The following is a 23,802-nucleotide window of genomic DNA, read 5'->3' as shown; positions in this document are numbered from 1 at the left end:
GTCTGGCACTTAAATAAGCATTCTGATGATCAGTTTGGTTATACAAGAGCTGATCTTTGGGTATTGTTGATGTGTTTTAAGCAGTCTGACTTCTAATTGGTGATACCTTTCTAGCTAAAAAAGCTGTAAAATAGGAATCCGTAAAGTAGGTTACTTTCCATGTCTTTATTGGTCTCAGCTGATCTCACATTTCCTAATAAGCTTCTTACATTCTTGGTGTCTGTGTCTCCCTCTCTCTCTCTTTTAAAGCTATCAATCCAATATTGAATTTAAGATTCTAAATGTAGTATAACACTGTAGATAAACATAGGACCCTTAATCTTTTCATCTTAACAAAGTATAAATATTGTTGTGTCTTACTTCCTGGGTTTTTATGTACATTTTAACTGATCTACAATTCTGTAAATGTAAAGAATTGCTTGCAAGTCTGTATCTTAAATACTATAAAATTTTTTTCCTTGCTGTTACATCGTCTTCTTAACTATCATCTTTAGTGACTGTTAAATTTTTTACATAATGGATGGACCATAATAGATGAACATGCATCTAGATTTCTCTATCATAAGTTACAGTACACTGAAAATCGAAGTTTAATTTTGATGAAGAGTAAACTACACAGTGACTCCAATTGGGTATTTCCTATTATGCTTTTTTGATTATAGAAGTCAATATTAAGAACTGAAAAATGCAAATTAGCATAGAAACCAATAACTAAAGGGGCTCAAAAACACATGAAGATGATGAACACCCACAAAATATTCTTTTATTAAATAACAAAATTATCTTTATTTTTTTTTCATTAGTCGGTTGGTTAAATGGTCTTGTTTCTTAAAGGTGTCCAGTTGATTTATTCCCTATAAATCAAAATAATAACTATGTTTAACGCAAGTGTAAAGGTGTTACATTCACTAGGGATATCAGTTTCTGCATCCTTAACATCTGTGTAACATTTCACACATGAATCAGTGAGAAAGAATTTTGAGAGAAGTTTAGAAATGGGAGATCACTGTGAGATAGTAATAAGTTGAATTGATCCTGGATGTTTCTAATCTAACATAAATAATGCGATGAAAACCATGGGGTTTGGTAAGCAAGTGTGGGCTGCAGGGAACACAGAGGAGACGTGCTGGCTGCACCAGGGTCTGTCTTGGGGAGTAGTGGACATGAATCTAATTTGACATAGATGAAGGCACATAGCTTGTTGAGGGCAAGGATAATGAATTAGTTTTCTGTGTCTTCCTAGCATGTGACTCTTACTAAAGTGCTCAGTGAAGGGTTGTTGAATAAATTAAGAAATCTGTATGCATACACACACATACATACCCAGACAAACATAAAAATAAAACTTACAAAAGGGGAACCTTTAATACCAGCCTTTTATGTTAACAAAAAAGTTTATTTCTCTTACTTCATGCAGGTGGCAGGAGTAGTTCATAGAAAAGTTAGAATTAATGCAACTATTTATTGGGTACCTATGATGTGCCAGGTGCCTTTCCTGTATTTTCTCTTATCTTTACAACAGTCTATGAGGATTGTCTCTTCCCAGAGGAGAGACTGAGGCTCAGAGAGAATAGTTAACCTGGTCAAGATCATACAACTAATGTATCGACAGAATGCTGACTGCTCAATATCTGACCTCTAGAATCAACCCATTGCCACGGAAGAAAAGTCAAAGAAATTTAAGAAGAAGCAACAGGGGAAGCGCAGGACCCAGGGTGAAATCACAAAGGAGAGAGAGGATGAGTGTTTCAGCTGTGGGGATGCTGGCCAGCTCGTCTCTTGCAAGAAGCCAGGCTGCCCAAAAGTTTACCACGCTGACTGTCTCAATCTAACCAAGCGACCAGCAGGTTGGTGCTAAAATCCATTTAGGGTGCTCTTTGTTCTCTGCCGTAATTGTAACAGCCCCTTGGTCTTCCCAAGCATAGCGTTGAGGGGGTATGGTTCATGTTCTCATTCTGGAAATAAATGACAATAAAGGCTTGGAATCCTAGGTTACAGAGAAGCGAACAGAAGCTTACTCATTATATGTGAAGCACTTTATTTACAATTTATGTTATTTTATCCTCCCAGCAACCCATAAAGATGAGACCTTTTCACCTTCCCATGATGCAGATGAGGAAACTGAGAGTCCAGTTTGGTGAGATGAATTGTCACAATAGAGCATATAGATGGAGGAGCTGGATTGAAAGCCAGGTTTTCTGACCTCAAGGCCACTAAACCATGTTTCCTTTCTAAAGAAAGAGAGGTTAAGACAGCATAGAGCTTGGGGTTATTCCAGTCAGTGAGTTGTGGACTAGACACCCTTTTAGCCCCCCTCACCTACACCCCTCTGAAGGAGAGTCAACTGTATCAGCTAACACGTGAGAGAGCTTCTTAGGCAGACAGTGTCTGGGAATTGGTAGCTGGAGAGGCCACTAACTTTTGAGCAGTTACTTGGAGTTAGAAGAGTTTTGAGGGACTTGGATATGTGGTCTGTTTTTGATGACAGAGGTATGAAAGCAGTATGGAGCCACTCCCAGTGAGATTATACGTCACTAGTGGCCTGCTTCCAGGAATTGCAGAAAGAGAAGAATTTCAGGGTGAGAGTGAGAGGAGTTTGTCTCTGAACTAGCTTTCCTTCAGTGTTCAGTTGCTAGGGTAATGAAATCATATAAATGGAGGTAGTGTGAGGGCAAGGCCACAACATGACCTGTCAGCGCCAGGAAATAGAAATGGAGAATCGTTTCAAAATCAACAACTCAAGATTATAGCTGGCACAGGCCACAGTAGAACTGATCTTGCCTATGAGCCAGGAGTCAGGGCTAGCATAGTTTATTTGAAAACTATGAGCCGAGGCAGAAACACTGTCCATGGCAGAGACTCTCAGGTGTCATGAAATGGGGGCAAATAGATGGTAAGTAAAGGTCTTTTCCACTGGTTCTGTGTGCACAGTATAGATAAAGTTTGTGCTGGTTTCAAGGCTTAAAATTGAGCAAAGGAAAATCTGTTCCCATTTTTCACAGTTGTGTATCAGTTCCCTGTTCCTAAATATAACCAAATAAGCAGAAGTTTAAATAATTGAGATTATCCCCTTAGAGTTGAATATTTTAAAGGCTATATAAGACAAATGGAGTTTGCAAACCTGTGAAAGTACTATCTTCACATTCTATCTAAAGGGACATTTGGGTTTTTTTCCCCCCCTTTTTTTTTTTTTTTTTTTTTTTTCAACGTTTATTTATTTTTGGGACAGAGAGAGACAGAGCATGAACGGGGGAGGGGCAGAGAGAGAGGGAGACACAGAATCGGAAACAGGCTCCAGGCTCTGAGCCATCAGCCCAGAGCCTGACGCGGGGCTCGAACTCACGGACCGCGAGATCGTGACCTGGCTGAAGTCGGACGCTTAACCGACTGCGCCACCCAGGCGCCCCATTCCCCCTTGATAGAAATAGTCATAGTAATAAGAAATTATCTCTGCTTGTATATTTAGTTGATACTTACTTGCTACTTGGTACTTGGCTTTTATTTTTATGTGTTGTACAGGAGAATCTGAGATTCTGGGGCAAGGGGAGGTATTGGATGAGTGACCTGATCTGCAGAAGGTGGCAGTTTGAAATCACTCCTTTGACCCAGGCTCAGAGCCATGGCCCATTTCATGTACCTTGCTTATTTTCCTAAGGGTTTGTTTCACATCTGTGTTTTCAGGGAAATGGGAGTGTCCTTGGCATCAGTGTGACATCTGTGGGAAGGAAGCAGCCTCCTTCTGTGAGATGTGTCCCAGTTCGTTTTGTAAGCAGCATCGGGAAGGGATGCTCTTCATCTCCAAGTTGGATGGGCGTTTGTCTTGTACTGAGCATGACCCCTGCGGGCCCAACCCTCTGGAACCTGGGGAGATCCGTGAGTATGTGCCTCCCCCAGTACCGCTGCCTCCAGGCCCAGGCACTCACCTGGCAGAGCATTCATCAGGAGTGGCTGCTCAGGGGCCCAAGATGTTGGATAAGCTGCCTGCTGACACCAACCAGACACTGTCACTGTCCAAAAAAGCTCTGGCAGGAACTTGTCAGAGGCCACCGCTGCCTGAAAGACCTCCTGACAGAACTGACTCCAGGCCCCAGCCTGTAGATAGGGTCAGGGACCTTGCTGGGTCGGGGACCAAACCCCAATCCTTGGTATCCAGCCAGAAGCCACTGGACAGGCCACCTGCAGTGGCAGGACCAAGACCCCAACTATCTGACAAACCCTCTCCAGTGACCGGCATAAGCTCCTCACCCTCAGTCAGGTCCCAACCACTGGAAAGACCTCTGGGGACAGCTGACCCAAGGCTGGATAAATCCATAGGTGCTGCCAGCCCAAGGCCCCAGTCACTGGAGAAAGCCCCAGTCCCTACTGGTCTAAGACTTCCACCTCCAGACAGACTGCTAGTCACCAGTGGTCCCAAACCCCAGACTTCAGACAGGCCCCCAGACAAATCCCATGCTTCTTTGTCCCAGAGACTCCCACCTCCTGACAAAGTACTATCAGCTGTGGTCCAGACCCTGGTAGCTAAAGAAAAAGCACTGAGGCCCGTGGACCAGAATACTCAGTCAAAAAATAGAGCTGCTTTGGTAATGGATCTCATGGACCTAACTCCTCACCAGAAAGAACGGGCTGCTTCACCTCATGAGGTCACATCACAGATTGATGAGAAGATGCCGGTGTTGGAATCAAGCTCATGGACTGCCAGCAAAGGTCTAGGGCAGATGCCGAGAGCTGTAGAGAGAGGCAGTGTGGCAGATCCTATCCTGCAGCCACCAGGGAAAGCAGCAGTCCCTTCGGAGCACCCCTGGCAAGCGGTTAAATCACTCACCCAGGCCAGACTTCTCTCTCAGGCTCCTGCCAAGGCTTTTTTATATGAGCCAACAACTCCGGCCTCAGGAAGAGCATCTGCGGGGGTGGAGCAGACACCAGGGCCTCCCAGTCAAGCACCGGGCCTGGTGAAGCAGGTGAAGCAGATGGCTGGGGGCCAGCAACTACCTGGACTTGCTGCCAAGAATGGGCAATCCTTCAGGCCTCTTGGGAAGGCCCCATCCTCCCTCTGTACTGAAGAGAAGAAGTTGGCAACCGCAGAGCAGAGTCCCTGGGCCCTGGGAAAGGCCTCACCAGGGCCAGGGCTCTGGCCCATAGTGGCTGGACAGACAATATCACCGTCTTGCTGGTCCTCTGGGAGCACACAGACATTGGCACAGACTTGCTGGTCTCTTGGAAGAGGGCAAGACCCTAAACCAGAGCAAAATACACTTCCAGCTCTTAACCAGGCTCCTTCCAGTCACAAGTGTGCAGAGTCAGAACAGAAATAATACGAGTAAACGTCACATGACCAGACCAGCTGCCCCCAGGGTTCTTGGGGAAGGGAAATCATCTTTCTTTTCCCCTCTTAAAAAAACAGACCCCAACACTTTCCCACTGTTATTCTTTCCTTATATCCCAACACTCAGAACTCTTGTGACATTAGCCAGTGGGGGCATGTGGTTGTGTAAACCATGTATGGAAATCCAAGTGGGCCCCAACCAAGGAGACAGACAGACTTGGGTCTTTTTCCTCCAACCTTTACACGTGGTAACTTGAAATAAAAAGTCCACTCTGGAGTCAAGCATGGGATTCAATTCCACTGGTTAGGTTGGAAGCTAGAGGGGCTCTCGAAGCTATTTCTCTAGTTCTACGGAGCCCCATTGAGGGCCCTGATGAACACTTGGGAGGAACTGACATCTATTCATATCAGTGGTGATTTCTTGAGCATTCACATGTGCTAGGCCAGGTGCTAGTCACTGACAGGAGATACAGAGATAAAGAAGACCTGATCCCTGTGAGCCTAACATGCCTGCCTGGGTTCCCAGGCTGTTTTCACGAACCTTTGGCCAGGAAATAACAGGAAGTTCTGAGGGGCCCTGGGGCTCCACAGACTTATTTTGTAATGTCCTCTGTGGCCCCAGAAGTGGTTGTGTTGAGTAAGTGTCTCCTGGTTGAGTGTGCACATTTATGCACACACCCTTATGTGGAGGTCTCCTCTATAGGTGAGAGGGGGTTGCATCAAGGCCATGTGGAGCTGTTGGCTGGGCAGAATCTAAAGATCTGTCCTTGGCAGAGGAGCTGGTTGTGGGGGCTGAGCTCTACAAGGACGTAGCTTTCCCAGAGTATAAGAAGGCAATTGGCAAGCTTACCTTTCTCTTTTACTGATTTTCCTCCTTTTACATCAACCCACCCCATGCCTGCCCCCCAAACACTCAGGTGCTTTCAGATTTCAGAGTCGGGCAGTGGACATAGGGAATCTCTGGCAAGCTCTGGGCTAGATCTACCGCCGGCTCAGGGAGAGTGCCAGATCCTGATAGAAAATTACTTCTCTTTTGATCCTTTGCCCTCCTACCTGAATGGAGGGAGTCCTCTCCTTCACTGGTAGATTCTACCACCCTATCCCTGAGAATTGCTGTGTTCTATATTGAGAGCACCTGCCTGCTGACTTAGTTCAAAGGCAAGCCAGAACCCTTCCCCTATGACTGGCAAGATATGGTGTTTAGAGCAATGTCCAGTCTGAGAGATGATTCCTCATAACTGCTGATTATCTGTTACTGCTGCCCTGAGCTGGGGCCCAAGGGCTGGGAAATCTGTTGGTGCTACCCTGCCCTACTATTCACCCAGCTCACCAACTGCCAACAGGAAGTGCTGTTTGGCCAGTTCCTTCCCATTCACTCACTCACTCCTTTGTCCCTAGACCAAACATTTACCTCTCTGCTTTGCCAACTTAGCCAGCAGCTTTAGCCAACAGGCCATCTCCTGGCCCAAATGTCTCCCGGCCATTCTGTCTCAGTTATGGCTTTTACACCCTCAACAGGATTCTGTATTTTGTCCCAATTTCCTCCTCCTAAGTTCCTATTGAGGTTACCCATATCATTTCTAAGGAGGGAACAATAGTTACAGAAGCATTTGCGCTTTATATAAAGATTAAAAGAAGAATTTGCATCTATTTCCCAAAGTCTGTCTCGGGATGAGACACTTGAACTCAGGCAGAGGTACGAGGCTGGGCAGGGCTGTCCCAAGTTTAGGGGCATACCTCTGCATCTCACTTAGACCTCGGAATCTCCTCTGTAAATTCCACCTGCCTAGTTCTCCCCTTTTCATCCTCTCTTCCCACATCATGAGAGAGGAAATTCTCTTTATTCAAAAGGAAGAGAAAACAAAGCATCTTATTTTCTTTTAAAAAAAATTTTAAACCATGGAAAAGATATTTTTAAAGAAATCCACCCAGAACATTAAAGTTCACTATATTAAGTATTTATCATGTGTGAGAATAATAAGTATATAACTGCAGCTAGTAGGTCCCTTTCCCTAATCTCTTAGGCTGTATGAGTAGGGTTTGCTTGGTGCCAGTCCTGTGCCCTTTTCTCTCCTGTCATCAGTAGTTGTGATCAGAAAAAGATATTCGCACTGCACTGTCAGAATCTCCTTTCACTATGTTGTGTGTTAAATTACCGTAGCTCTTTGTTTCATGAAATAAACTGTGAATTTGGGGGGGCGGGGTATGTGCAGGCTATGTAAAAAAATTTTAAGTGGAGAAGTTTGATCCTTAAATAGCTTCTCTGAAGTAGGCTTTGGTAGGTAATTGACTTGACAGCCGCTCTAGGACAAGGAGTTAAGGGAAAGGTGGGCCGTGATTGGCCACTTTGTGATTTTGTTTTGGTTCTTTCCATTCTCCACCATTTACTGGAAACTTCCTTCCAGACTTGCCTGGGAAAACAACTTTTGAGTTGTGCTTGGTTTGGGGTGGGGGATGGTGGCAGTTCTTTATCTAAATGGATGGACAGCCAGGCTTTTGTGAGGGTTACTAAAAGACTCTTAGGTGGAATGGAAACTAGAAATTGAGCTATCAGGCCCACTGATAGCAGCATCTGATACCAGATTGTTAACATCATGAAAGCAGTCACCATACAATTAGAAGCAGAGTTAGAAGGACTGGACTGTTGGGAAATTGAGACCCTTGCATGAAGGACAGTGGTGAGGGAGTGACCTTGCCAGTCCTTGGGGACTCTCCTGGAGTCTTGTACTGAGACCTTTTTTCCAGAGGGCGTGAATTGGCAGTTAAAAGGAAAGCTTTTCTCTTAGAAACTCCTGATCTTTGTGCAGGATGGTATTTTGGTATTTGGCCAAGGGCCTGGAAATCAGGATCTCAAGAGCATCTGCCTCTAAGCCAGTCCTCAGGAAATGTTTCAGAGGGGGAAGCCATGGCTGGCTTCCATAGGTAGCTAAAGAACCAATAGTCTCCTAGCCCTGTTAAGTCAGAAAAACTGTTGAAATTTGAATTCAAAGCCTCATTTGCTTCTCCTGGAGCAAACCCATTGTAATAGCAAAATAGCTGTCATTGCTACAGAAGCATCCCAGGTTTTTAAATGTCTGCTTCCCCCTGAAGTTACTGAGTTTGAGGTGATTTAAATCACTGTGTTGATCCTCTAATGAAAAACTACCAAATCTGCATCTTTAGCATTGATGGAAATAATTATTTTATCTTCACATTCTCTACCCCACACTACAGTCAGGGCACGAAGTGCATCAGCGATCCTTTTCCAGGCTCAGCAGCATCTACTTACTGGAGCTGGACTCCCAGGTCACATCATGAGAACAGAATGGCAGGAAGGAAGTCTGGTCCTGGCAGCTTCCCCTGTGGAGAGGAATCAGGAAAGCACTAAATGTGGATGGATTTTGCCCTCAGCTCTTAGAAAGTGGGTTTTCTCCTAAGGCTTTTTGGGGGATATTGTCATCCTCTTGGGGTTTGTCAACCAGGAGGTCAGAGTGACCCAGTGTCCTAACCTGAGATCATGACAAGAAAGGAGCTGCCACAGCCCCTTTTCCTGCTGAATAATGCTTGGGCTGCTTCATGTGCTAGACATTCCAGATCACTTAGAGCTAGGTAGCTGCTGCATGAGACTTTCGTTGGCTACAGCCAGTGAGCTCTCAGCTGAGCTTCCTAGGGCCAGTGCAGCAGGGCCAGAGGTTGCTGTAGTACAATTGAAATAAGAATAGATAATTGCTTTGAACACACACAAAAAAATGTAATGATGGTGCTAATTTTCTGGTATAAATAAGCACTGCCAAGGGGTGAGGGACTGGTGACTTGAGAAACCCGGGTTCCTGTTTGGGAGGAAGAAATTTCATGTGGAATGGTTTCTTTGAGGCTCTATTAGAGAAGAAGGCAGAGCCTCAGTGAATCCTGCACCCAACCCTGGAGTGGTTCAGCGCAGTCCTAAATGGAAGAGATGCTGTATCCAGACGAGGGTGGTCATTGAGTTTCTCAGGGCTGGTGTCACCTTGTCACCTGGTGTAGCCTCCGTCCACACTGCCTAGGACAGGTTGGTAGAGAGCTCCTACTGTGGGGTTCTCCTTCGGTTACCTTCTGCCCCTCTCTACCTCTTCCACTCTCATGGGAGCACCTCTATTGCTTATGAAGACTAAGGGTAATATTTCTTGAGGTGGAAAGAGTTTATTTTAATTAGAAATCCACCGCCTGAGAAGAAATGTTTCCTACCAGCATAAGCAAAATCATGTTAAACTCTTACATGGTCCCTTCTCTGGAGCTGCTTTCCCATGGCTTTCAAAACTTCAGGCTATTGAGGGGCTTCAGGTGTAACACGCTGGAAGTCCAGTAAAGCTTTGTGGACAGGAGATGAGCCCAGGGAGTAGGAGCAGAAGTGAATGGTCCTGGTGCTTTAAACTTCCAGGGGAGGGGCAGAGAACAGGCGGTCTCCAGGTCCAAGGTGGGTGCTGCCTGTGTGTGCATGTAGAGGAGTGTGTTGAAGATGGATGAGTGCAGCACACAGGAGCTCATGGAAGAGCAGCTAAGTCTTGGCAAAGAAACAAGCTGACAATAGAGATCTCTATATTTTTAAGAAAGGGGTGTGGGGGGGTGTCGGCTGAGGTCCATCACTGGTCTTTTGCCCCCTCCCCCCATAGATGGTCAGCTGTAAGTGAAACTCTTAGTGAAAAAGAGGGGAGCCCTGTAGGAGTCCCCATAAACATGTACTGTAATTCTTTGTATATAGAAAAATTACTGTAAAGTAAAGTTTAACTTTACTCTTATGGCCCTTGCCCTGTGTTTTGTTTGTTGTCCGTGGGGAGATGTAGCTTTAACAGGAGGGAGGATGTGTTTGGGTGAGAGCAGAACCAGCCCCTGAGATAGTTCCCAGGTCCGGGACTTGGTGGAGGTGAGCCTCTCCTCTAAGCATCTCCCAGGAGTTGTGTGGGTTTTCTCCCTGCAGCCACCATCTGCCAGAATGTTTTTCACTTCCTTTGGGAATGGCTGGTGTCTGTTTTAGCCCCTATACAGGAAGCTTCCATTACCCATAAAGGAAGGGTATTTTGAGGAATTGGTTTTAAAAAGGGAAGTGGAACCATAGTACTTTCTGAGTGTGAGTCTGGCCATTTTGGCCAGGTTTTTAGTTCTTCAGAGATAGGTGCTAGGCACTGTAGAAGACCTGGCCCAGGCCTCCCATACTAGAAAGAACTGCCATATGCTTTTTAGTTGAAGAGGAAGCATCAGCCCTGTGTACAGTAATGCCTGATACTTCTAAGGCCCAAAAATATACTTCGAGGGAATCTTGGGAGTCTGTCTCTCCTTCTGACCTAGTCCTGAACTTCCTACCCCTTCAGCACAAAGCCCTGGGGCGGGGGGGGGGGGGGGGGGGTAGCGTGAGAAGACAAGCATTCAGTCCTAGAGTTATTTTTTGCTCTGGATCTTCAGCATCCTGAACTGGGTGATGGTCACCTCATTTTACAGATGAGAAACTCAGGCCGAGTTCAGGTCCCTTTTCTGTTGATAGCTGAACTGGATCCCAGTCTGGATCTAAAAGACCTTTCTGTCTTGCAGAATGTAGGATTCTTCTTCCATTAAACCACATTGTAAGATATTGCTGAGAAGCTTAGGATCTGAGCCACAGACATGACTCATGGACCTAGACATGACAGTAGTGGTAGAACCAGCCAGTCTGAGGTAGGAGTACTTGACCCTTTGATCTCTGGACACCATTTAAACCTTGCTCTTCTCGACACCAAGATGGAATCGTGAGCTTTGCATTGCCCCAGCCACAACCTCTCACCTATCTTTGTCTCCCCTAAAGAACAGGAAAAAGCCCTTTTGTTTCTCTATTATCTCAGCTGCATCCCTGGGGTGAAGTTACTTGGTTTCCAAAAGAGTAAGAGCTGGTAGGAGCCTTAATATATAGGAAGTTAGGACAGCCAGGTGGTCCCAGAAAGAACTAGGTGTCTTGGCACAGCAGGGAGAGGGGCTGAGTGTGATTCACAGTGCATTGATTTTATTTACAAATCAGAAGCCACTTAAATAATCTGAAGACACAAGTGCTGTCCAGGGCAGGAGCCTGGGTCCAAATAAGCCTTTACCCTCCTCGTGCCCATCAGTCAGACCAATGCTGCCTCCATTCCATGGGCCAGCACAGGCAGGTGCCACCCCTGCTGCCATGGGGACTGGGGGTAGCTCAGAGAGTTGACCACTCAACCCCAGATGAGAGCTAGGTCTAGCTCTTCTGGGGGAATCCCTTTAATATCCCCTTCAGCCCCCCAGGCCAGGTGAGCTGAGCAGTGGTGACTCAGTGATGACAACAGCTGTAGAAGTAGGGGTTTGCCTTCTGGCCCAGGTCCACGCCCTTGTCCTCTGTCAAAGAGAGGTGGCAACTTAGCACCGTTCTGTTTGGGGATCAGGTAACTTGTGAAGGGGGCAAGATGCAGCGGGCCTAGAGGAAGTCTCCAGAGAGGCTGGGGAAGCACACACCTGTCATCACCTGGAAGGCAGCCACACTGACGTAATCCTCTGCCACTTTCTGGAAGAGCTCGTCTGGCAGGAAAAAGGACAAGTCAGTGAGGGCTCAAAGCCAGTAACCCTGGAATCACCCAATAACCCAGCCCTCTAGGCTCTTCTCTGCCGCCTCTGGTGCCCCTGCCTGTTCTGCTGTGAGGCCCAGGACAGCACTCACCCACACTCTGGCCTGTCTTGCTGGATGTTTCAAAGAGCTGAGCTTTGATATCTGTAAGGAGAAATGACTAAAGCCTCCTACCTGAGAATCAGGTGGACAAAAAGGGGAAGGCTAGCAATTCAGGGAATCTTAATGGACCCCACACATTCAGGGAGGCCAGAAGACTTTCCCAAGGGATCTTGCCATGGCAGCTAAGGCAGTCCCTATTTTATGATCCACCCAACCAGCCACTTCCCCCACCCCCAGAGAGCTGAGGAATAGCTACTGTCTGCATAGTCCTGGACGTCGTGGAAGTCCACACGTCGACGCCGCCTGTCCTCCTCCAGCAGATCACTCTTGGTGCCGCACAGGTAGATCTGACAGCCCTGGAGCAGAAGGCAAGGTCAGGGTCACTCCCATGGACCACCAGCCTCTGGTCCTCTGGTGAGGTCTGGCACTTACCTCCTCTAGGTTGCGCAGTTCCTTCACCCAGAACTTTGCCCGCTCAAAGCTGCTGCTGTCCGTCAGGTCTTGATGTGGGACACACAGGAAACACACCAAGAGTCAGGGGCTGTTCTCTAAGGCCGGCCTGACACCCAACCCTTCTTGTTTGAGGAACAGGCCAGAGCCTCTCTTACCGTAGCAGACGATGGCAGCCTTGGCACCCCGGTAGTAGATTCGGCTCATCGCCTCGTAGCGCTCAGAGCCTGCTGTGTCCTGAAGGGCAGGGGGCGGCTCAGCCCTGGCCTGAGTTACTGAGCTACTCCCCAAGACTGCAAACTCCTATCACGTCCTTCAGACCCCTATTTTTAAACTGGGGTTTAGAGAACGGCCTCTAAGAGACAAGTCAGTCAGTAATAGAACCTAAGCCTCCTCAGGATTGGGTGATCTCAGGACTACTTGCCCAGGGGACTTACCCAAATACCTAAAGTCACCGTCCGGTCTCCAACGGACATCACCTTGGCCACGAAGGCTGCCCCGATGGTCTGCAATCAGGGGGAAGCGATCAGGGCCGCGGGTGCCGGTCAGCTCCCTCCCACTCGTGCCCGGCCCCGCGGAGCGCACTCACGTTCTGATAGGGCCCCACCAGGAAGCGGTCGTGCACGTATCGTTCCACCAGGCTCGTCTTGCCCACGTACTCCTTGCCCAGCATCACCACCTTGACGTCCACGCGCTGCCCGCTCATGCTCCCGGGGCCGCCTCACCCGCGTCAGGGTCCTCAGTGGGGGCGGAGGCAAACCCGGATCTCCGCTCAGGCAGGCAGCGCCCAAACCTCGGTCCCCGACCCCAGGCACCAACCTACGACTGGAGACACTGCGTCGGCTCGGCCTCCGGCAGTGCCCCCGTCTGCCCCGTTCTCTGGCCCCAGGCGCGGATCCTCCTTCCAAGTCCCCCCAGGACTCGGGGCGGCCTGAGAGCGCGCGCGGCAGCGCCCTTAACGGCGCCGCACGCCGCACGCCACCGCCCAGCTCGTTTGCTGGGCTTAGGCGTCGTTCCCGCACGGATTCCCCACGGAACCTGGGGCCCTTTCAACCTGGGTCAGACCCGCAGCTCCGCGACTCCCGCGGGGGAGGGGGAGGGGTGAGGAGGGAGGGGCGGGGCCGCTGGATCACGTGTGCGGGCGCCGGAAGTGGTGGGTACTGCGCGGATGCGCCGGAAGTTGCGCGCGGTCGGACAACTCCTCATGGCGGCGGCGGCTTCTTGGGCGCGGTGCGGTGGTGACTGAGCTGCGAGCCTGGAGGGCGTGCGCCGAGCCGCGGCCCGGCCTCCGCGTGCCCACCCCGGGCTTTGCACCCCTGATGCTGCTTGGATGCTGAGCCCGCCCCGGCCGGGACGATGGTGAAATATTTCCTGGGCCAGAGCGTGCTCCGGAGTTCCTGGGACCAAGTGTTCGCTGCCTTCTGGCAGCGGTACCCGAATCCCTATAGGTACGTGGCCCTGGAAAGAGCAGTCCTCCCCTCTCGCTGTTTGGAGATCAAAGTGTGGGGCCGGGAAGGACTCGACATCGAGTCGGAGGTAGGGGATCGGCGGAACCGTGGCCATCTGTAGGTTAAGAAAACCCTATCCGGGAAGCGGCCAGGCCTGCAAGGTAGTGGAAAGAGGCTGGGCCTGGGCGGTGGTTTACTTGAGGCTGTAGTCCAAGGTTCTCTCATTTCGGGGTGGTGAGACAGGAAGAGGCGGGGGAACTTGAGTTGGGAGGGATCTTGAGGTTGGAAATCCGGGCGTTGGCCAACTTCAGTGCCTGTGGCATTCTCCACGGGTGTAATAAATCATGAGGTCCAGCTGGACCGGTCAGCAAGGGGGCGGGAGTTGGAATTTGCGGATAGGCTCAACGAACTCTAGATTAGGTCCGAGGCACGCCACTTATCACTGCAGGTGATCGTGCCAAGTTTGGGGAAGGCATGGCCATTCTGGGCCAGGAGGCTCCAAATGGGAAACCCAACAGGCGGCATGCTCCCTAGAGTCACCTTTACTCTGATACTTGCAGCAAACATGTCTTGACGGAAGACATAGTGCACCGGGAGGTGACCCCTGACCAGAAGCTCCTGTCCCGGCGTCTCCTGACCAAGACTAACAGGATGCCCCGCTGGGCCGAGCGACTGTTTCCTGCCAATGTTGCTCACTCGGTGTACATCCTGGAGGATTCTATTGTGGACCCGCAGAACCAGACCATGACCACCTTCACCTGGAACATCAACCATGCCCGGCTGATGGTGAGACTACCCTCCCCTTGTTCCCCCAGAAGTAGAAAACTCTAGGTACCTATGGCTAGGGAGCCATGAAGGAACTTCTATGGTCTGGGGCAGATCTGGGTTACTAGGGAGTGATAGCTCTAGAGTGTAACTCAGATGATCTCTTCAGCTGGTATCTCTGGACCAGTCTTTTAACTCATTGATACTGAGGGTAACTGTTCTACAGAGTTGTTCCAAGTATTAAATACAGAGTACCCTCACTGTGCCTGGCACATGTATAGTTTGGGCTCACAGGAGTGATGATGAGGAAGGGAGGTGGTAATTTTCAAACAGGAGTCCATCAAGCCATAAGGAATTCCTTTGTGCCTCAGAGGGGAGAGGTTCTGGGCCTCTTGCCCCATAATTAGAGGAGTCCTGTCTTATGATGTTTATTAAGACATTTATCTGTCTTATGTAATGGATTTTTGTCTGAGATTTTGGTGGAAGAGGTTCATACACGTTTTGATTTTTTGCACATTAAAAAGCTTGAAAACTTTAAAGAAAGCTAGTGCAGTATTTTCTCACTTGTGAATATTCTAAAAGCTTTCAGAGAACTCTTCATTCTCTTTCTCAGCTAATCTTCACAGTGACTCTGGAAAGGTGGGTATTACTCTCTATTATGCAAAGAGGGAAGTGAGGTTCAGAGAGGGGAAGTCACCTGCAAGGTCACAGAGTGAGCAGGCACCTTGATATTCTCCCCCAGAGTTTTCTGAAGGCTTCACAGCAGACTATCCTGAGGGCATAACCTGTTTTTATAAATTACAAAGATAGTGATCCAGCAGTCAAGACATGTGTTTTAAGTGTTTCTTTTGGAAATACTGGTCCACTTCTCTGATAATGAGCTGTGACGATTGCCAGATTTCCATTTTGGAAATGGGAGCTCAAGAGCTGTAGTGGTGGAAGGCAGGCTAAAAGCACTGCATGGAAACCTAGCAAACAAAATCCAGGACCAGGATAGAGCTGGAAGGCACCCTACTGACCTCGAGTCTGTATGCCTTTTAGTTTGAAGAGTTAGAGGAAAGGTGTTAGCAAAATGGCCTTTTTTACGTTCTTGCTCTTCCTAAAATGCAGATTTGGCATACAGTAAGTGAAAGAAGTAGGTTTTCATTTTATTGCCTTACCTTGTGAAAGAGAGGCAGGGGATCACATTGATGTGCAAGTTTGGTAAAGTGAAAGACACCCCCACAGTTGTGGTTGGCCTGATTCCCTGCACAGGTGGTGGAGGAACGATGTGTTTACTGTGTGAACTCTGATAACAGCGGCTGGACCGAAATCCGCCGGGAAGCCTGGGTCTCCTCTAGTTTATTTGGTGTCTCCAGAGCTGTCCAGGTGAGCAGCTTTGTGGGGGTGCTGGGTCTTGGGGGGCCCAGGCATTTGGCACAAAGGCTTGGCTAGGGATCAGTGGGAAGCTCCAAATCTTTACCCCTTTCTTCTTTTGCCAGGAATTTGGCCTTGCCCGGTTCAAAAGCAATGTGACCAAGACTATGAAGGGCTTTGAATACATCTTGGCCAAGTTGCAAGGTGAGGGCTCTGGGCACAAAGAGAAGCTGGAGTCAAGTCCTAGCTGCCCTGATTTGTGTGGAGTCTGTGGCTATCACCACCCCACTCTAAGCCTGGGACTCCTGATCTCTCCCCTGGGGCAAATACCACCTTTCCAATGGGGCCTGGCCCAAAGAGGGTGAATGTCATGGAGGGGTGATGAAATAGGTCTTCTTGGCATTCTCTGAAGCCAGCCCCTGCCCTTTGCTGCAGGTGAGGCCCCTTCCAAAACCCTTGTTGAGACAGCCAAGGAAGCCAAGGAGAAGGCAAAGGAGACGGCACTGGCAGCTACAGAAAAGGCCAAGGACCTTGCCAGCAAGGCGGCCACCAAGCAGCAACAGCAGCAGCAGCAGTTTGTGTAGCTAGCCCAGGCCCTGGTGCGGTAGGACACCTGACCACCCGGCTCAAATCCCTCCACCCTTTCCCCCTTGTACTTTATAATTAAAAGTCAACTTCCAGCCCTTTCTACTGTCTGGGTGGTGGGTTGAGGGTGGGTGTCCCATTTGCCATTTACAGTGCACCAGGCATGTTACCATGTCTGAGCTGGGCCTGCTTACTCCCGCATCGGGCAGCTGAGGACAGGCACAGAGAGGCGCGGTAAAGTGCCCAGGGTCACAGGCATTGTGCAGATGCAGTGGTAATAAATGCTAGACTGTAAGCTCCATGAGGGCAGGGACCTTTATTGCACTCTCTGATGTGTCCCAAGTACCTGGAACAATGCCTAGCACATAACAGGCACTCAATAAATACTTGTTGAATTCAGTCAGCCCTAGCTCTGGAGTCAGAAAGCTTTAGTTTGAATCTTGACTCCGTGCTTTCCTGGCTTTGGACCTCAGGCAAGTCATCTCACTCAGCCTCATCCTGCCCATGAATTGGGGACAGACAGCCCCCAACTGTGAAAATTAAAGGGACACTGCTGGTATGGTCAACAGTGTCAGTAATGGCTACTGATCTCATTTCCTCTTTTCCAGTTTGTCTGCGGCTGGGAGTTCCCCATTTTCATCGGGCAAGACCATGTACAGGAAGTTAGTAAAGAGGCTTTTAATGAAAATACTGTACAGTATCTGGGACAAAGGCCAGAGAGCCTTGTCTAGGAAGGAATGTGAGGGCCCAAGAGGCTTCCTGCCCCCTTGGGGACAGCAGAGCCAAGTGCTACAAAAAAAAGGCCTGGAAGAGTGGCCCAGGCCTAAGCTGCCTGCCCTGTGGGGCTCAGGGGAAACCCAGGCACCCCTTCCCCAGGAGGGACAGCCGGCGGCAAGGTTGGGGGCAGGCACCTATTCCCACTCAGGGTCCTTTTAGTCCATTGCAACAGGAGGTGACTCCGAGCAGCCCCTGAGGCTTTGGGGAGGACTCCTGCCGGCAGAGCGGAGAGTATGCTGAGGGTAGAGGCCCACTTTGGGGCGGTGAAGGTCATAGCCAGGTGGTTCTGCTGTGTGAGTAGCTGTGCTCCTGGCCTGCGCCGAAGCCCCGCAGCAGCTCAGCCTCGCCCCCGAACACCAGGCTCTCCACGTCCACCTCTGCCTCCTCTACACAGGGAAGGGTCCAGTCAGCAGACCCGGCCCACTCAGTCTACACAACCCCTCAGCTTTGGGGCACTCACCTTGGTCTGAGTCCGAACGCTCCGACGAGAGGCCTGAAGAGTCCAGGCTGTCTGCCCGTGGCCGCTCCCTCTCACCTGGCCCCGCCAGCCCCCGGAGCTGCTCCAGCTGCTGCTGCAGGCTCTGCTGCTTACTGCGCAGCTTCTCCTTGAGCCGCCGCGCCTGCTGCTCCTGCTCCTCAAGCTTCTGCAGGTCCCAAGGGAGCAAGGGGCTGTGGGGTCAGCTGCCTGGGGGCCCGGGGCTCATCCCACCACACCTCAACAGTGACTGTCCGCTCCGGACCAGGGGCGTCTAAATTTGGGCCCCAGAGAGCTCCCGCATCTTCCGGGAAGCCAGCCCTCCTGCCCTCCGGGCCCATGTAAATGGCCTGTGAACGCTCTCATGTTGAGGAGTTGGGGAGGGCGGGCACCACGATCTCAGGCCTTCAGAGCCTGGTCCAGCGATGTGAAAGGAGTCTTGTAGTGGCAAGCAGCAGGTTTTGGGGAGGACTGCCGCACGCCTGCAAGTGGGCACCACGGCTCAAGGTGGCCACCTCCAGGTAATAGCCAGTTACAGCCACATGCAAATGGGCTTGGTGCTGCCAGACATCCTAATTTCTTTAAGAGAAGCTGGAAAGTCAGACTTTTTCATGTCAAATGTCCTTTTAAGTGCTGCCAACTAATTTAAATTTTTAGAAAACTGTAGACCGAACCGAGGCTACCAGTTTATGACTCCTAGTCAAGACTCTCCCAGGAACCCTGCACCTTCAGCATTAATCCTCCTCAAGCTCTGCCAGCCTGGGTTCCGGGGACTTGGAGGGCCAAGGGTCCTCCCACCAGAGCCTTTGGTGGGCAGAAGTCTGCATTAGTCAACAAGAAGGGGAGTACTGGATGAGGGGACACTTGTACTGGGTGCAGAAGGATAAGTAAGAGCTGCCTAGGCAAAATGGGGCAGGAAGAAGCATCATAGCAGAGGGAAACTGAGAACAGCATGGAGACAAGCTTTTCTGGTGGGGCACAGGGATATGGGAGACCAAAAGCTGACCAGTAGCAAGGCCTGAGTTGTGAAGGGCCTGCAGTTTTGCAGGAACTGGGACTGTCCTGTCAAGAGCCACAGAAGGTTTCCAGCAGTAGACCTAAGGACATCTATGTGCTACAAAGAACATTCTAGGGCAAGATGGAAGACGGCCTGGAGAAGGCAAAACAGGTAGGGACAGGACAGGAGATATAGGACTTCAAGGAAGGAGCAATCCCTAGCTCCTGCCCATGGGCCAGCCAGCACCCAAGGGGCACACATTATCTCTCCAAGAACCACGCCAGGCAAGCTCCATGTGAGAAATGGGCCTGCTACCTGACCAGGGTGTCCTTCAACAGAGTCCAGGGATGCAGGCACTATGGGGTGGTGCTGACGTTCCCTACACCGTGATTTACTTGCTGCATAAGCACCTGGATCTCTCTACCACAACCCCTGGTGCCTACAACAGGTCCTGGTAGAACAGGTGCTCAATAAACACTTGAAGGAAACTGCAAATCAGGGAACTTGGGCCTGGGTTATGATTCTGCCTCTCATTAGCTGTGCTGCTTGGTCCTTAGCCTCCTGTGCCCCCATTTCTTCCTAGGCCAAAAGGACAAGAAAAGGCCTCTTGTTTCCAAGGCCACTTTTAGTCCATTCCCTAAGCTCCCATTGGGGGTGGGAGTAGGGGTGCTGCCTGGGGCATACCCCACTCCTGTCCACCAGGGGGTGCTGAGCTTAGCCCAGGCAGCAGAAGGGCCCTGGGAGGATAGGTGACTGACTTCCTCTGACCTTCCCCTCTCCTGGCCTCTGGAACTACTCTCCAAAATGGTATCAGAGTAGAGGGCTCAGAACCGGAGGCCTTGAAGGACGGGAGAGTGGGAGAGTGAAAACCAGCCCTCTGCAGTTCTAGGGACCCTGACACATGACACATCAAAATATTGTCAACAGACATGTCCCTCCTTACAGAGGAGGGTAAAGTCCAGAGAGGCTAAGTGACTTGCCAGTTAGGATTGAGGTGATACAATAGCTGTAATAGCCGTGAACATTTACTGAGCAAGCTCAAGCCTCATAGCAATCCTTACTTTCTGCTTTTCTTCCTACTTCACACATATGGAAGCTAAAAGCATAGAGAACTGTCCCATGTCACACTGTTGACCTATGACCTCAGGCCTCTCTCCCCAGTTCCACTCAGCCCCTCCCTACTATACCTCTCAGGAGTTCTGGCAGGTTGGCCCCAGGGTGCAGGGGTAGCTCCATACCTGGATATGCATCCTGGCCCAGCGCAGAAGGCTCAGTGTGGTGTACCGGGCACAGTCAGCCCCGAGGGGCATCTGCTGTTTTAGCTCTTCCAGGCACCTCTTCAACTGGGCCCTCCTGCAGGGGAAGGGGTCTGAAGGGCAGTGCCAGCCCAGCCTTGCTGGCCACAGGGGCAGTAGGGGAGGGGAGGCCAGAGGGAGGTGGTTCCTGGGGCCTGGTGATGTCAGGCAAAGCTAGGACTCACCTGCGCTTCTCCAGCTCGTTGTGCACAGACCTGTCAATGCCAGGGAGGATGGGGTGAGGGGGTGTCAGCTACTACCACACCCTCAGTCCCAGGGGCTTAAAATCCACTATAGTTGTCTGCTCCAAACTAGCCCAATGTGGGGATCTTGTGCCGGCCTTGGGCACTGGAATCCCCAAGAGAGAAAGACAAATGGGGCCAAAAGCTGGGAGGCCTGCCCAGGTGGTTGTGGGGTCCGAAAGAGGCCACCTACCAGCAGTCAGGAAGGGCTTCCTGGGCAGAGATGACAGTTGAGCTGGGCCAGAAACAAGCTATCCAAAGTGGGCAGTGGAAGGAGAGGCATTAAAATTGGAGGGAATAGCATGTGCAAAGGGCTGACACGAGAGAAGAGGAGGAAGCCTGTGGGAGAAATCGAGTGGAGTGAGATGTGGAGTGTGCTAGTGTGAGTGGAAGAAGGACCCTGAAGTATCCTATTTATAGCTCCTGACACAACAGGGGTGCTCAAGAAATAGTCCCTGAACGAATAGAGGGGAGTGAGGAGATGGCAGGAGAGGTCTGAACTGCCTCCAGAGTGAGGATCTGGCCCAGAAGATGCAAGCAACAAGGAGGAAGTGGGCAAAGGTGAGGCCCGGTGAAGGGACCCATCCCCCCTCCTCTCCCCACCGTCCCCAGCACTCCTCACCGCCCACTGTCCAGCGTGCCAGAAGCTTGGGGGGATCGCTTCCTCCTCTTGTTGACTGGGCCCGGACTGCGGTGCGGGCACAGGGACGCGTAGCCATGCTCAGCTTCTGCCAGAGACAGCCCCCGCCCGCTTCAGGCTGGGGCTGGTCCCTGCAGGCGCCCCTGGCAAGGCACGGTCAGGGAAGGGTTTTTGGCGCCAGGGCCGTTTTCCCAACCCCACCACCCCGCCAAACTGAGAAAGGGTGCCTCAGGGTTACTGCCTAAGGCCATGCATGCATCCTTCCAGTTGGGAGCCAAGTCTAGTCCAGGCCTGTGTCAGCGAGGTTGCTGCCTGGAGTCTGACCAATGTTTCTTCCTCACCTCTCTCGCGGCGCTCTAGGAACTCGGCCGCCTGCAGCAGGACCTGGATATTGCTGGCCACAGGTTCCATGTCGGAGACAGCTGGTGGCGGGCGGGCCTAAGGTGCTGGCCCGAAGAGCGGCTGCACCACTTTTGTTACAATGTAACTGACACGGTGCAACAAACACAGGGGCCCCGGCCCCGCCTCCGAGACACCCCGCCCCCGGACGGCCCAGTTCTTGGCCCCGCCCCTCTGGAAAGGGACCAGGGAACCGCAGCCCACCTCCACGAGCCAGCCCGGCCCCTCAGACTCCCAGGGCTGCCACAGGCGCTTCCTCCAGGCCCAGTTTTTGAGTGAGTCCCCAGGCTGAATGGGGCCGCATCTTGCCCATTTCGTTCAGCGACCCCACGCCGACTACTTGGAGTATCAGGGCCTCAGTTTCCAGCCCGGTGTTGATAGCGAAGACTCTGCCCCTAGAATGGTAATCCGGGCACCCGTGGTCTCTGGGAGGCCCCAGCTCGACTGCTGCACGTGGGCGCCATGGAGGCGGGGCCAGCGGGCACCTTTGCCCATTTGCCCATTGCCTACTGCGGCTTGCTGTCGTCACCTTCAGGGCGGGGCCGGGGAGCTTGTGAGGCACTATTGGCTGCGTTCGGCCCCACCCTCCCCCTCCGCTGGCCTACAAGTTCGGGCGGGAAAACGAGCAGGTTTCAAATTTGAAAACCCGGGCGATTGGGCGGGGTTGGGCGGGAACGGAACTGCAGTGCGCAGGCGCCAGGGGAGGGGGCACGGATCCAGCTCTCAAGGCTCGGGGGTCTGTGCCCTAGCCTGCCTGCCATCTGCCCCTGCAGACCCCTGCTAGGCCTCAGCTTCCTATTGTGGTGAAGGGGAATGGTCTCCTGGCTCCTCCTCCCCCTCATCTGCAGGGAAACTATTGTTGCTAGGAAAATGTCAGTAGGGGGTACCAACTTCACAAACCAGGCCATACTCTGGAAGCAGGCGACCTAGTTTGTAGGGGAGCCCTGGGTTCTGGAGCCGACAAGGTTGGGTTCCTCTCCTGTCCCTGCTGCTTCTCAGCCGTGTGACTGGGAAGTGATCTCGCTCCTGTAAGTTCAGGAAGCCCTGTGACGACAGCGCTGTCGCAGGACAAGAGCCCTTGCCCATCTGTGCCCAGTACGCTGCAGCTGACTTCTGAGGCCAGGGCAACCAGACGCAGGTTTCTTCCTCCCACTGAGCCCCTGGTTACCTGAGTTCAGGGCCACTTCTTTAACATGACGTTTTAGCTTTCTAAAGGAGTATATGCAGTGACTTCTAAGGGCAGCACCAGTAGGTGTGCCAAACCTGCGGGAACAGTGACAGTCCTAACCGTGGAGACAGGAAGATGAAAGCAGCTGTTACAGGGTGGAGAATTAAGCCAGGCTGGGGCTGAGTGTGAAATGGAGAGGGAGGAGGAGAGGAAGGATTCTTTTATTAAGAGACAGTCCTGGGGGGCGCCTGGGTGGTTCAGTTGGTTAAGCCTCGGACTTCGGCTCAGGTCATGATCTCGCGAATCCTGAGTTGATCATGAGTTCGAGCGGCGCGTTGGGCTCTGTGCTGACAGCTCGGGCCTGGAGCCCGTTTCAGATTCTGTCTCTCTCTCTCTACCCCTCGCCTGCTTGCACTCTGTATCTCTCTCAAAAATAAACAAACATTGGGGCACCTGGGTGGCGCAGTCGGTTGGGCGTCCGACTTCAGCCAGGTCACGATCTCGCGGTCCGGGAGTTCGAGCCCCGCGTCGGGCTCTGGGCTGATGGCTCAGAGCCTGGAGCCTGCTTCCGATTCTGTGTCTCCCTCTCTCTCTGCCCCTCCCCCGTTCATGCTCTGTCTCTCTCTGTCCCAGAAATAAACGTTGGGAAAAAAAAAAATTTTTTTTTTTTAAATAAACAAACATTAAAAAAAAAAAAAAAAGAGTCCTGGGAAACACATGATACAAAGCAGTTAGTCCTTGAGGGGAAAAACCTTCGGGTTTCTCTAGGAGTCACTCCTAGAGGAACCGCTAATATTCTAGGGCCAAACTACTGCTGGAACTGCCCACCCATTCACCCATCCATTCACTCACAAGGTATTACCAGAGCAGTTACTGGACCCCAGACTCTGTGCTGGTTACTGGAGAATACAAAATGGGCAAAACCAGACAGAGTTCCTGCCTTTGCAGAGCTCACAGGCAAGAGGGATAGGGACCGACATAGTAATCACACAAAAGAGTTACAACTTGGACAGGTCCTCATAGGAAAAGACAGAGTGTAAAGGCAAGTTCTTAGAAGCATGTGTGTGTCCTAATCCAGGAGGTCAGAGGTTTTTCTGGGCAAGTGGTGACTAGGTGTAATCTCTGTATAGGAGGTATGTAGAATTCCACACAGAGGAGCAACAGGTGCAAAGGCCTGAGGCTGAAAAGACTGCATGCAGACCAAAAGAAGGC

General features: G+C 51.0%; 4 protein-coding genes across 19 annotated transcripts in view; 2 read left to right on the top strand and 2 right to left on the bottom strand.

Annotated features, from left to right (window-relative positions):
• The window catches only part of NSD1 (nuclear receptor binding SET domain protein 1), a 147,579-nt gene extending 137,502 nt beyond the window's left edge, over positions 1 to 10,077 (top strand). For all 12 annotated transcript variants that reach the window (XM_045447200.1, XM_045447278.1, XM_045447255.1 and 9 more), the window contains 2 exons: positions 1,643 to 1,847; positions 3,682 to 10,077. In XM_045447200.1, coding sequence (XP_045303156.1) covers positions 1,643 to 1,847; positions 3,682 to 5,312 — 1,836 coding nt within the window. In that variant the 3' untranslated portion in view covers positions 5,313 to 10,077. The remainder of the gene's footprint in view (positions 1 to 1,642; positions 1,848 to 3,681) is intronic.
• Positions 1,379 to 13,149, bottom strand: RAB24 (RAB24, member RAS oncogene family). 5 transcript variants are annotated; one of them, XM_045447368.1, is made up of 9 exons: positions 13,033 to 13,149; positions 12,881 to 12,949; positions 12,602 to 12,680; positions 12,426 to 12,493; positions 12,250 to 12,349; positions 11,985 to 12,035; positions 11,783 to 11,845; positions 8,592 to 8,662; positions 1,379 to 1,955 (listed from the first exon to the last, which is right to left on the bottom strand). In XM_045447368.1, exons 1-8 carry the CDS (start codon positions 13,147 to 13,149, stop codon positions 8,610 to 8,612), a joined length of 600 nt encoding a protein of 199 aa, XP_045303324.1. In that variant the 3' UTR covers positions 1,379 to 1,955; positions 8,592 to 8,609. The 5 variants fall into 5 exon arrangements, with proteins under 5 accessions (XP_045303324.1, XP_045303315.1, XP_045303339.1 ...); XM_045447359.1 differs by lacking the exon at positions 1,379 to 1,955 and having other exon boundaries at positions 8,481 to 8,662; XM_045447353.1 differs by lacking the exons at positions 1,379 to 1,955; positions 8,592 to 8,662 and adding an exon at positions 11,288 to 11,665.
• A 633-nt stretch (positions 13,150 to 13,782) lies between these two features.
• Positions 13,783 to 17,185, top strand: PRELID1 (PRELI domain containing 1). The gene is made up of 5 exons (XM_045447332.1): positions 13,783 to 13,891; positions 14,452 to 14,677; positions 15,911 to 16,024; positions 16,138 to 16,216; positions 16,448 to 17,185. The coding sequence occupies exons 1-5, from the start codon at positions 13,800 to 13,802 to the stop codon at positions 16,594 to 16,596; spliced, it is 660 nt and encodes a 219-aa protein (XP_045303288.1). The 5' UTR covers positions 13,783 to 13,799; the 3' UTR covers positions 16,597 to 17,185.
• Positions 17,186 to 17,260: 75 nt separating this feature from the next.
• Positions 17,261 to 22,922, bottom strand: MXD3 (MAX dimerization protein 3). The gene is made up of 6 exons (XM_045447342.1): positions 21,365 to 22,922; positions 21,006 to 21,111; positions 20,327 to 20,356; positions 20,085 to 20,199; positions 17,835 to 18,018; positions 17,261 to 17,760 (listed from the first exon to the last, which is right to left on the bottom strand). The coding sequence occupies exons 1-6, from the start codon at positions 21,432 to 21,434 to the stop codon at positions 17,645 to 17,647; spliced, it is 621 nt and encodes a 206-aa protein (XP_045303298.1). The 5' UTR covers positions 21,435 to 22,922; the 3' UTR covers positions 17,261 to 17,644.
• Between the last annotated feature and the right edge of the window lie 880 nt (positions 22,923 to 23,802).

Source organism: Leopardus geoffroyi, chromosome A1 (genome assembly GCF_018350155.1).
Source record: "Leopardus geoffroyi isolate Oge1 chromosome A1, O.geoffroyi_Oge1_pat1.0, whole genome shotgun sequence".
NCBI lineage: Eukaryota > Metazoa > Chordata > Mammalia > Carnivora > Felidae > Leopardus > Leopardus geoffroyi.
The sequence above is the reverse complement of the archived record's forward strand: the minus strand, read 5'-3'. Positions and strand labels throughout refer to the sequence as shown.